Source organism: Trichomycterus rosablanca, chromosome 25, assembly GCF_030014385.1.
Source record: "Trichomycterus rosablanca isolate fTriRos1 chromosome 25, fTriRos1.hap1, whole genome shotgun sequence".
Taxonomy (NCBI): Eukaryota; Metazoa; Chordata; class Actinopteri; order Siluriformes; family Trichomycteridae; genus Trichomycterus; species Trichomycterus rosablanca.
In genome coordinates this window covers 10,508,451-10,520,920 of record NC_086012.1, presented here as the reverse complement: position 1 = coordinate 10,520,920, position 12,470 = coordinate 10,508,451, and the positions used below count along the sequence as shown (strand labels likewise).

The following is a 12,470-nucleotide window of genomic DNA, read 5'->3' as shown; positions in this document are numbered from 1 at the left end:
TCTGTCTTAACGATGGGTTCTAATATGGTGCGGTTCCCCACCGAGGGTCTTGGTTGGAAATCTGCTCTGGCCTTAGGTGTTAATAAAGACTTGAAGCTTGGGGTCTTGGGGTCGGTGTTGCCAGGTTTTATCCCTGTAGAGCAGTATGGAAAAGCATCAGTTTCAGGTTGGGGTGTTGGAACATTCTTGTTCTAGGTGGGAAATGCCTGCCATGGCTTAGTGGTCCAAGACTCAACGTCTTCCAACAAGGCATCGGTGGGGCATCAGATGCCTGTTATCCACTGCGCAAGGTGTGTCTGATCCACTTCTGTCTTAGCGATGGGTTCTAATATGGTGCAGTTCCCCACCGAGGGTCTTGGTTGGAACCTGCTCTGGCTACAGGTGTTGCATCTTGGGGTCTTGAACTTGAAGTGTGTTGCCAGGTTTTATCAGTATGGAGTTTGACATCTGAGAAAAGCATCAGTCTCAGTTTGGGGTGTTGGAACGTTCTTGTTCTTCCATGCTGGTCTCATGGTAGGACATGCCTGCCATGGCTTAGTAATCCAGGACTCAACATCTTTACCGTTTCTCTGGTTTGGATGGCAATGCTGCCTAGGTGTACCATCCAACAGGGCTAGTATTACTCCTGTACACCAGAGGGCGTCCCCAGAATTCTAAGATCTAGGACTCTAGTTGCTTTGCACTAAATTTTACCACATCACTACATCTTCCAGCCTTCCTACACTACCTCAGCTTGTGTCTATATACCTGCACCCTATTTCTTTTGACCCTTGAATGATTTTAATGATTAGAAAATGTATTCTAATTATAGAAGAAAACATACCAGTAGTTCATATATACATTAGATCATATAGCCGTAATACTGCAGGGTCTTTTAGAGAACAAAGATCTAGTGAGAAGAGTGATGGCTAATCGATACGCCAATCAATCTCTGTTAGACAGAACACTTTTATTAAATCAATATTAATCAATACTCAGGTCCATTAGGTAACGGACACATACTTGTGCAATGAAAAGCACTTAAATGCTTTGAGTTCTTGGTTCTTTTGTCTGACTATAACAGCTCAAAACACATGAATGTAAGACTGACCAGCTTCTGAGGATCTAGAGCCCTGCAGTAATTTCAACTCTGGTTCTGAAGATGTAAAGTTCAAGACTTTTAATTCAGACCTTCTCTAGGATCGTCTATCTACTGGACTGCAGTTGTATGTCTGTGATACACAAAGACTGATGTTTACAGGTCTATTTTTGACATATATAATAGAAAATGAGACAAATAATAAAAAATACATTTATTATTATTTACATGTCAACTTTGTTTTGCACATAAATAATTGGTACTTTGTATATTGTTTGTCTGTATATTGTTTTGTCTGTATATTGTTTTGTCTGTATACTGTCATATTATTTTTTTTATTACTCATAAATAATTGGTACTTTGTATATTGTTTGTCTGTATATTGTTTTGTCTGTATATTGTTTTGTCTGTATACTGTCATATTATTTTTTTTATTACTCATAAATAATTGGTACTTTGTATATTGTTTGTCTGTATATTGTTTTGTCTGTATACTGTCATATTATTTTTTTTATTACTCATAAATAATTGGTACTTTGTATATTGTTTTGTCTGTATATTGTTTGTCTGTATATTGTATTTTCTATATAAGTTTTTATCTGTATATCATTTTTACATTTACATTACATTTTCAGCATTTAGCAGACGCTTTTATCCAAAGCGACTTACAGTATACAGTCTGAGCAATTGAGGGTTAACGGTCTTGCTCAAGGGCCCAACAGTGGCGGGGTTTGAACCAGCGACCTTCTGCTTACTAGTCCAGTACTAGTCCAGTACTAGTCCAGTACCTTAACCGCTAGGCTAAATTTTTGTCTGTATATTGTATTGTCTGTGTACTGTTTTGTCTGTATACTGTCTGTATATTGTATTTTCTATATGTTTTTATCTGTATATCGTTTTGTCTGTATATTGAATTGTCTTTGTACCGTTTTGTCTGAATATTGTTTGTCTGTATATTGTTTGTCTGTATATTGTATTGTCTGTGTACTGTTTTGTCTGTATATTGTTTGTCTGTATATTGTATTTTCTATATATGGTTTTATCTGTATACCATTTTGTCTGTATTTTGTATTGTTTGTAAATCATTTTGTCTGAATGTTGTTTTTTTCTGTATACTCTTGTCTATATATTGTTTTGTCTGTATATGGTTTAGTCTGTACATTGTTTTGTCTGTATACTTTATTGTCTGTGTATTGTTATATTTGTATACTGTTTTGTCTATACATTATTTTGTCTGTATGCTGTTTAGTCTGTTTATCATTTATCTGTATATTGTTTTGTCTGTATAGTGTACTGTCTGTATACAGTTTTGTCTGTATATCATTTTGTCTGTATATTGAACTGTCTGTATACTATTCGTATATTGTTTTGCCTAAATATTATTTTGTCTGCATATTGTTTTGTCTGTATATCGTTTAGTCTGTATATGATCTTCTAGCCTGGACAATTTAGTGCAACTCCAGTCAGTTATACGTACTAATACAAACAGTATAATGGCTTTAATATACGGACACTCACAAAGGCAGTGCTGTATTAGTGAGAATGCGCACCAGTCTACACACACAAACCAAATGTACCAAAAGCTTTATAAACTGCAGGGCATAAGGGTTGTGGGACAAAAGAGTGATAGTTCCAATAGCATTACATTAACATGAGGGTGCTTTGATTTGATGAGGTATAAAAAATGCAAGTGCAATCACTTCAGTATGTTGGCAATGCGGGTGAGAATGGAGGAACTGTCAGTCCGGGGATGGGGAAGGGTGACGGGAGGAGGGAGGTCAGTCTGCGTCTGACAGCGGATGATAATTGGGACATGTTTTATGTTATTTCAACCTTGAGGCTGTCAAAGATTAATAATTGTGCCTAGCACGGCTTTATTAAATGTAAAGTCAGAACAGCAGACCTATTGTGTGGGTGTGTGAGTGTGGGGATGTTATGGGGGGGCTGGGGGTTTGGGGTGGTAAAATAAACAGGGATTTACTGACTGAGTCTTTATTCACGACGTTCTATTAGTGACAGTCAGACTTTAATGTTAATTTTGTTTTGCACATAAACAATTGGTACTTTGTACACTGTTTTGTCTGTATAATCTTCTGTCTGTATATTGTTTGTCTGTATATTATATAATATGTATATCATCTTGTCTGCATATTGTTTTGTCAGTTTATTGTTTGTCTGTATACTGTTCTGTCTGTATATTGTTTGTCTGTATACTGTTCTGTCTGTATATTGTTTGTATATCAATTCATCTGTATATTCTTTTGTCTGTAAATTATATAATATGTATATCATTTTGTCTGCATATCATTTTGTCTGTTTATTGTTTTGTCTTTATATTATTTTGTGTGTATATTGTTTTGTGTGTATTGTTTTCTCTGTATATTGTTTTGTCTGTATACTGTTTTGTTTGTATACTGTTTTGTCTATATATTATCTTGTCTGTATATTATTTCGTCTGTATACTGTTTTGTCTGTATACTGTATATTAATTTGTCTGTATATTGTTGTGTCTGTATATCATTTTGTCTGCATATCATTTTGTCTGTTTGTTGTTTTGTCTGTATACTGTTTTGTCTGTATATTGTTTTGTCTATATATTATTTGTCTGTATATTATTTTGTCTGTTTACTGTTTTGTCTGTATATTATTTTGTCTGAGCTTTATAGCAAAGGGTTATGAGTGATTAAGAGTAACGTCTAGTCAGATTTAAATCCACAACAAAATAAATTGCACAATAACCCAAGGGGTCTGAATACTTTTTAAATCCACTGTACATTCCTGCAAGAGCACTTTCAAAATCTAGAGGACTTTTTCTAATTCCTTTGGTTCACCATACATCGTTTGAAGACGATTGAATAATCGACCATCAAATGTCTTCAAGACGTAAATGTTTATACTCAACAGAGCTCGTGGAAACTAAACCACAGTTTTAAAAAATGTGGCTTTTAAATCTGATCCCGGCAGAAATTTCCAGGCTCCGTAACACACTGTGCATCCTGATGAACTCCAGACACCAGAGCACCAGAGCTAGACCAAGACTAGACGGAGAATCCCATGTGTACAGCGCCCGCCGTGCTCCGTGAGAAAGAATGCGTCCTAATTCTCCACACGCGTTCAGAAATGCTAGTTCTTGAACTTTGCAAAGACAAAATGTAGAGAAAATGTGTATATACACACAAAGGTTAAACTAAAAACTAAAAAAAAAAACCTAACCCTAACCCCAGACAGAAAAATAAAAACAAACCCTGTCCTTTACTTCAGAAAACTATTCCGATTCACTGGGAGAGAAATGGGGCAGGAAAAAATAGGACACCAGTTTGTCATTTTGCCTCTTTTTGGAGGGAGTCGGTGACAGGACGTTCATTAATGGGGTCATTTTATTGGTCCCCTGCTGCTGAAACCCAAGCCAATAGTAATGCAGTCTTAGTGTGTGTAGGACAGCTGCTGATTTACGCACATTTTACGAGGCATTTAAAAGACCCATCTCATTTACTCAATTTACTCTACATATACTGTAGTTTTTGTGTGTGTGTGTGTGTGTGTGTAGGGCATGAATCAAGTTGCCAGATATACATAATTTTCATAAAAGGCAACCCAACCAAACCCAGTTTATCTAATTGATTATATAACAAACACACACTTGCAATTCGTCCTAAACTTTGTGCTTTTTTCACTAATATATGACTATACAGTATATTCTTACCATGTGCACAAAGTGTGTAGTGGTATACGTTGTTGCCAGCCATCTACGTCTAGCTCTTAGTAACAGTAGAAGAAAGTGTGTTTCGACTCTAGAGAATGTAAGTAAGTACACGTGTGTGAGTGTGTATGTAAGTACACACGTTGAGTAAGTACCGTTGACGGGAAGGTTGTTCACAAAACCATTACTAAAGGCGAGCAGGGCAATAATATAGACAGCTTTCAAATCTAGTTACGCTACACACACTAAACACCCCCCACTAATGAAAACCATCAGCATAATTACACACTTTTACCATTCAGCATCTCATTTCACCTCGCCCTTCTATCTCGATGTACCTTAATCTTGTCGAGAAACATGTATAAATTAATCATACATAATAATCCACTTAATATGATTTTTTATTTGTATTATTATAATTATAAAATAACTATTTTGTCTGTAGACTGTTTTGTCTGTATATATTATTGCCTGTATATTGTTTTGTCTGTACACTGTTTTGTCTGTATACTGTTTAGTTTTATGTTGTTTTGTCAGTGTGTTGTTTTGTCTGTGTATTGTATTCTATGTACAGTATATATTTTTTTGTCTGTATACTGTTTGTCTGTATATTGGATTCTATTTATATTGTTTTGTCTGTATATTGTATTCTATGTATATTGTTTTGTCTGTTTACTGTTATGTCTGTATATTGTATTCTATGTATATTGTTTTGTCTGTATACTGTTATGTTTGTATTGTCTGTATATTGTATTCTATGTATATTGTTTTGTCTGTATACGGTTATGTTTGTATTGTCTGTATATTGTATTCTATGTATATTGTTTTGTCTGTATACTGTTATGTTTGTATTGTCTGTATATTGTATTCTATGTATATTGTTTTGTCTGTATACTGTTATGTTTGTATTGTCTGTATATTGTATTCTATGTATATTGTTTTGTCTGTATACTGTTATGTCTGTATATTGTATTCTATGTATATTGTTCTGTCTGTATATTGTTTTGTCTGTATGTTGTTTTTAATAATATTTTTTCTGCTGTTTTGTCTGTATATTGTATTGTCTGTATACTGTTTTGTCTGTATATTGTATTGTCTGTATACTGTTTGTCTGTACATGTTTTGTCTGTACGTTGTTTTGTTTTATACTGTTTGTTTCTGCTGTTTTGTCTGTATATTGTTTTGTCTTTATCCTTTTATGTCTGTATACTGTTTTGTTTGTATATTGTATTATATGTATATTGTTTTGTCTGTACACTGTTTTGTCTGTACACTGTTTTGTCTGTACACTGTCTTGTCTGTATATTGTTTTGTCTGTATACTGTTTGCTGTTTGTTTGTTTGTCTGTATATTGTATTGTCTGTATATTGTTTTGTCTGTATATTGTATTGTCTGTATATTGTTTGTCTGTATACTGTTTGTTTGTACATTGTTTTGTCTGTATACTGTTTGTGGACCCTTGATCTAACAACCTTTACATTCCCTCTTGCCAGTCAGGTTTAGCACGCAATAAAAATGAGAAAAATCGATTCTTATTACATTTCTGACCCAAAGGTGGCACTGGTGACACAAACTGAGAACGTTTAGGGTAAAGAGTTGAGATGAAGTCTTTTGTGAGATTCAGAAATAATTAAGTGTAGTTTCTGGACACCACAGGTTGCCAGATAAATCAGATCACTGTCTAGCTCTGATTACTAAAGTGCATGTAAACTCTGCCATCAGATTAGTACCATATTCTGATCTTCCGCAGTCACCAGTGCATGTTAACACCTCATAATATAACGTAGTAAATGTAGTAGGATCCCATTTCACTTACTTGCACTCCCGCGTCTCGAGATCAAAATGCGGGTTGAAGTTGATAAGGATCCTCTGACTGGGGTCGGGCGCCCGGATCAGCCACGTGCACTGCTGTGAGAGCGGGTAGGCCGACGGGTAGCCGGGCGACGTTACGTATCCGGCGCTGGTGATGGTGATATTGCTGCCACATGAGCTGTCTGCATTTAAAAAACAGAGATATTTGAGTTTAGAAATGAGCGCCATGCTAAAACTGTCACGTCTTAAATTTAATTTAACGGCGTGACGTACAAATGAGGTCATAGTGAAGTATAGATGCTGAGGAGGAGGAAAGGATCGATATCGATTGAACTCTCAGAGGAGATCCTAAGTGGACAGAAGGCCGGAGGGTCATCAGGGGCGCGGCGTGTTAATTTGGTGGGAAGCAGCATCCGGAAAAGCAACATTTAAAAACAATTGTTGAGGGATTTGAAATGTGTTTGACCTTAATAAGGAGTGCATCCGGGGCGGGATAGTAATGCCTAAAACAGCCGTTATTGCTGTGCACACACATTTCCTGCACACACACTCACTCACACACACTTTTATTGACTTGTATCTACTCCGTGTATAGTGAAAAGCATATACACTGATCAGCCATAACATTAAAACCACTGTCAATTTTATCAGCTCCACTTACCATATAGAAGCACTTTGTAGTTCTACAATTACTGACTGTAGTCCATATGTTTCTCTACATACTTTTTTAGCCTGATTTCACCCTGTTCTTCAATGGTCAGGACTCTCCCAGTACCACTACAGAGCAGATTATTTGGGTGGTGGGTCATTCTCAGCACTGCAGTGACACTGACATGGTGGTGGTGTGTTAGTGTGTGTTGTGCTGGTATGAGTGGATCAGTTTATAAACACCTCACTGTCACTGCTGGACTGAGAAAAGTCCGCCAACCAAAAATATCCAGCCAACAGCGCCCCGTAGGCAGCGTCCTGTGACCACTGATGAAGGTCTAGAAGACGACCAACTCAAACAGCAGCAATAGATGAGCGATCGTCTCTGACTTTACATCTACAAGGCGGACCAACCAGGTAGGAGTGTCTAATAGAGTGGACAGTGAGTGGACACGGTATTTAAAAACTTCCACTCATACCAGCACAACACACACTAACACACCACCACCGTGTCAGTGTCACCGCAGTGCTGAGAATGACCCATTACCTAAATAATACCTGCTCTGTGGTGGTCCTGTGGGGGTCCTGACCATTGAGGAACAGCATGAAAGGGGGCTAACAGCATGCAGACAAACAGATGGACTACAGTCAGTAATTGTAGAACTACAAAGTGCTTCTATATGATAAAATGGACAGTGTGAGTAGAAACAAAGAGGTGGTTTTAATGTTATGGCTCATCAGTGTATTACAATAATACTAAACATAAGTTAAAATGTGGTCAGTTAGACTGTGGTATGTAAGAAACTCACTCTCCTCTGCCAGGCTTTCTTATTTCTCTCTCCAGCAGTATCTGCCTGTCAAAGGATACACTATTTGATAGTGACAGTTTCCAGCATAGCACTAATGACCTACATTGCACAATATGAACGATTTTGGACTGCTGTATCTAAATGCAGTAACGTAGCTAACGTTGTTCTGTTCCTCTTCCTGTGTCCAAGTGAGTTACCCTGGTTACTCGAGTAATCTCCCACCACCCAAAATATGCAAGAGGTAGATTGACTGGTCTAAAGAAAAACCCCTCACTTTGAGTGAATAGTGTGTGATGCCTTGCAAGTTGCTGGCACTGGAAATGTCATGCATTGTGCCCAGTGTTTCCAGTTGCTCTGGACAGTAGACCCGTTACGATTTGTATCAAGATGATTTAGTTAATAAAGATGAATAAATAAATAAATAAATAAGTTTCATTCTTGGCAATAAGGGACATACAAAAATTAATAAATGATCAATAATTAAATAATTAATATTTTCTGTCATAATGACCAAGCAAATACTCTATATTTCATATAATTGTAGCTTATTATGTGTTGTATCGAGTCATATATTTTTTTAAATAGTTTTTAATATTTTTATTTTATACATTTATATTTTATTTTATATATTTATATTTAATTTTAGATATTTAATTTAATTTTAGATATTTATATTTTTTTATTTAATATATTTATATTTTATTTTATATATTTATTTCTTATGTATTTAAATATTTATTTTATATATTTATATTTTATTTTAAATATTTATATTTTTATCTTATTTTTATTTTACTATTGCTGCTGTTCTCACTGAGAGCTACCAAAGCTACCAAAGTTTTATTGTATAACTACAATGACAATAAAGTATATCTTTATTTTTATCTTTAAAAGACATTTTACCTTAAACTTTTAACCATAACCTTAATCACTTTAAAAAATACAAATAATAAAATAAGTAAATAAAATTGTTAAAATTATTATTTTTATTTTTTTAAATACAATAACCTAAACCAAACCCTATTACTAACCAAATATAAAAATATAATAGATCTATTTTTTTTTTTTCTTTTATAAAATAAAATCTTTTTTTTTTTTTTTTTTTTTTAAGCTTTTATGTGTAAATTTGGGGCGTAAATTTAAAACAATACAATGACAGAAATATATTCTCTTATACTCTTATGTATGTATAATATCAGTTTTCATTCATTCATTCGTTTATTGTCTGTTTTACCCCTGCTTAATCCTGACCAGGGTTGTTGTGGGTGTGATTCGTTGGGCAAAAAACAGGAAACACCCCGGATAAACACACACACACACTTTTTTTTTTTTTTTTGCAATTTTTAGTGTCTCCAACTGAGATTCATGACTGCATGTCTTTAGACTGAGAGGAAACTGGAACACCCGGAGGAAACCCATGAGGACTCACAGTGAGAACATGCAAATGCCACATAGAAAGGGGAACTGAACTCAGGCCCTTCTTGCTTTACTAAGTTCAAACACAAATCATAGTAATAGTCAAAAAAGTGCCTAATGCTGGGAAGTTTAAAAAAAAAAAAAAAAAAAAAAAAAAAAAAAAAAAAGGGGATTCATGCCTCTGGAATGTGAGTAAGGGGTCACTTTAAGTAGCCCCGGTGACCTGGGTTCAATCAACGTCTCCGCTCATTGTGTGTAAAGTGTTTGGCTTGTTCAAGGTGTCACTGTGTATAGGTGGACTGCAGTAAATAAGGTGCGTCTATTTTTTGGGTATACAATTACTGACTGTAGCTCATCTGTAGCTTTTTACACTTTAGGGACCTATTTTAGTATTAGTCAATCTCAGACCTTTCATGGTTGGTTGTGTTGTTGTCAGGTGTGATGCCAAGTGATGGCTTAGCGCCTTATCCAGGGTGCATTTCTGCTTCGTACAGGCTGTGCTGCATCCACTACGACCCTGACCAGCCTGATACGCTTCGTAATAATGCATACATGAATGAATAAATGAATTAATGATATAAAAACGTCAATAAAGCCAATGGGAAGGCAGTAAGGGACGAAGCGCGGAGTGGAAAGCGCGGAGTGGAAAGCGCGCAGCGGCGTGCGTAAAGTGGACCATGGGATTAACCTCCGTCCGCATATGCCCCACTGGAGACCCGAACACACCTTTTTACCCTCCATAGCAACCCTAATAACCCAACACAACACCTCTAATCACCAACACACAACAGTTCCAGCAATGCCACGTTTAAACCAACTCACCGATCTGCGCTAAATCCGCCACCGCAGAGAACACGACCCCGATCAACCAAAGTAGCGCATACATCCTCAAAACGCGTACTGTTCGATCGCGATCTTCTGTCAAAGCAGCCAGTTTTGACAAATCAATCCACACGACCGTGTCGATCAGGATCTATCCACCAGGATCCACAGTTTTAGTCTGTAATTAGACCTGGTTTTAAAGTCTCAGGCAAAATCTCGCATCAGCTTGCGCGCATCCTGGCGTCTTCGAGAGCGCAAAATACAAAAAATAGAGAAAAATAGAGAGAAAAAACAATTAATCCACAACCAGGAGAATCAGAACCACTTTTCCCATCTAGTTCAACCTCTTGGCGTGTCGTTTTGTGATTGAAAGCAGTTCAGGAGGGCAGGAGAGGACGAGATGGGTGCGAGTTGTGTGCGCTGATGCCTCCTCTGCTCGCACTGACAGGATGCCGTGTATACCTCCTTCATGCTCTGCGTGGGTCACTCCCCTTCAACCTCGAAAACACCACCCCTGACTTTCCCCTCCGTCTCAGATAAACTGAAGTGAACTCAGCCTGTGTGTGTGTGTGAGTAGGGGAGGCTGGAGGGGTGAGAAAGTCTATCTCTCTTTCACACACAACACACAACACACACACACACACACACACACACACACACACACACACACACACACACACACTTACGTTTTTGGCATTTAGCGGACGCTTTTTTTAGTCCGACATTGCAAGCAATCAACGTATAACAACCTGGCAGATGCAGGGCTTGGACCAGTAACCTTCCGATTAGTCCTGTACCTTAACTACTGAATAAATGAAGTAAAAGAAGCCAGGTCATTTTACAAATGCATTCGTAGATACCTGGGTTTGAAAAAAATTGAAAAAGATCATACCAAGATCATCTGTCTGTCTATCTATCTAACAGTCTGTCTCTGCCTGTCTGTCTGTCTATCATCCATCCATCCATCCATCCGTATGTGTCTGTCCGTTCGTCCATCAAGCCATCTATCTGTCTCTGTCTGTCTGTCTGTCTGTGTCTGTCTGTCTGTCTGTCTATCTATCTATCTATCTGTCTCTGCCTGTCTGTCTGTCTTTCTGTCTATCTATCATCCATCCATCTGTATGTGTCTGTCTGTCCGTTCATCCATCCATCCATCCATCTCTGTCTGTCTGTCTCTACATCCATTAATCCATTCATCCATCCGTCCGTCTGTCCGTCTATCTATCCGTCTATCTATCCATCTATCCACCCATCCCTGTCTGTCTGTCTGTCTATCTATCTATCTATCTATCTATCTATCTATCTATCTATCTATCTATCTATCTATCTATCTATCTATCTATCTATCTATCTATCTATCATCTGTCCATCCGTCTGCCCGCCCGCCCGCCCGCCCGTCCGTCCGTCCGTCCGTCCGTCCGTCCATCCATCCATCCATCCATCCATCCATCTATCTATCTATCTATCTATCTATCTATCTATCTATCTATCTATCTATCTATCTATCTATCATCTGTCCATCCGTCTGCCCGCCCGTCCATCCATCTGTCCATCCATCCATCGTCTGTCTGTCTGTCTGTCTGTCTGTCTGTCTGTCTGTCTGTCTGTCTGTCTGTCTGTCTGTCTGTCTGTCTGTCTATCTATCTATCTATCTATCTATCTATCTATCTATCTATCTATCTATCTATCTATCATCTGTTCATCCGTTCGCCCGCCCACCCGGAGGAAACCCACATGGACACAAGGAGAACATGAAAACTCCACACAGAAAGCACCGGGACCGCATCACCTGGAAATCGAACACAGTAATGCTTTAAATTAAAATCATTGTTAAATTCTATTCCTTTTAAAACTGAAGGAAACAAAACATTGGGTAAATTTTGTATGACGTTTACTAGCGTCACGTCAAATAATAATAGAAATTGACATTAGTATCAGTAGTTTCCCTGGAAGTTCCTTCCTGTTACAATTTAATAAATTCAATTCGAAGGATCTCAACGTATGAGCAGGTTTTCCACCATTTAAAACATGCAGAGGGTATATTAGCTGCTCTGAATTGCTCCTGGTGGATTAACTGTGTAAGTGAATATTGCCCTGCGATGGAATGCCACCCTATTTCCACTGACTCCAAATGCCTGTATAAACCCGTATATTTAATATCTTTGGGATTATGTTGCTCACTAAG

General features: G+C 37.3%; 1 protein-coding gene across 2 annotated transcripts in view; it reads right to left on the bottom strand.

Annotated features, from left to right (window-relative positions):
* Positions 1–10,395, bottom strand: part of nrp1b (neuropilin 1b) — a 42,347-nt gene extending 31,952 nt beyond the window's left edge. For both annotated transcript variants that reach the window (XM_062987340.1, XM_062987341.1), the window contains exons 1-2: positions 10,286–10,395; positions 6,595–6,772 (exon numbers count right to left, since the gene is read on the bottom strand). In XM_062987340.1, coding sequence (XP_062843410.1) covers positions 6,595–6,772; positions 10,286–10,349 — 242 coding nt within the window. In that variant the 5' untranslated portion in view covers positions 10,350–10,395. The remainder of the gene's footprint in view (positions 1–6,594; positions 6,773–10,285) is intronic.
* Between the last annotated feature and the right edge of the window lie 2,075 nt (positions 10,396–12,470).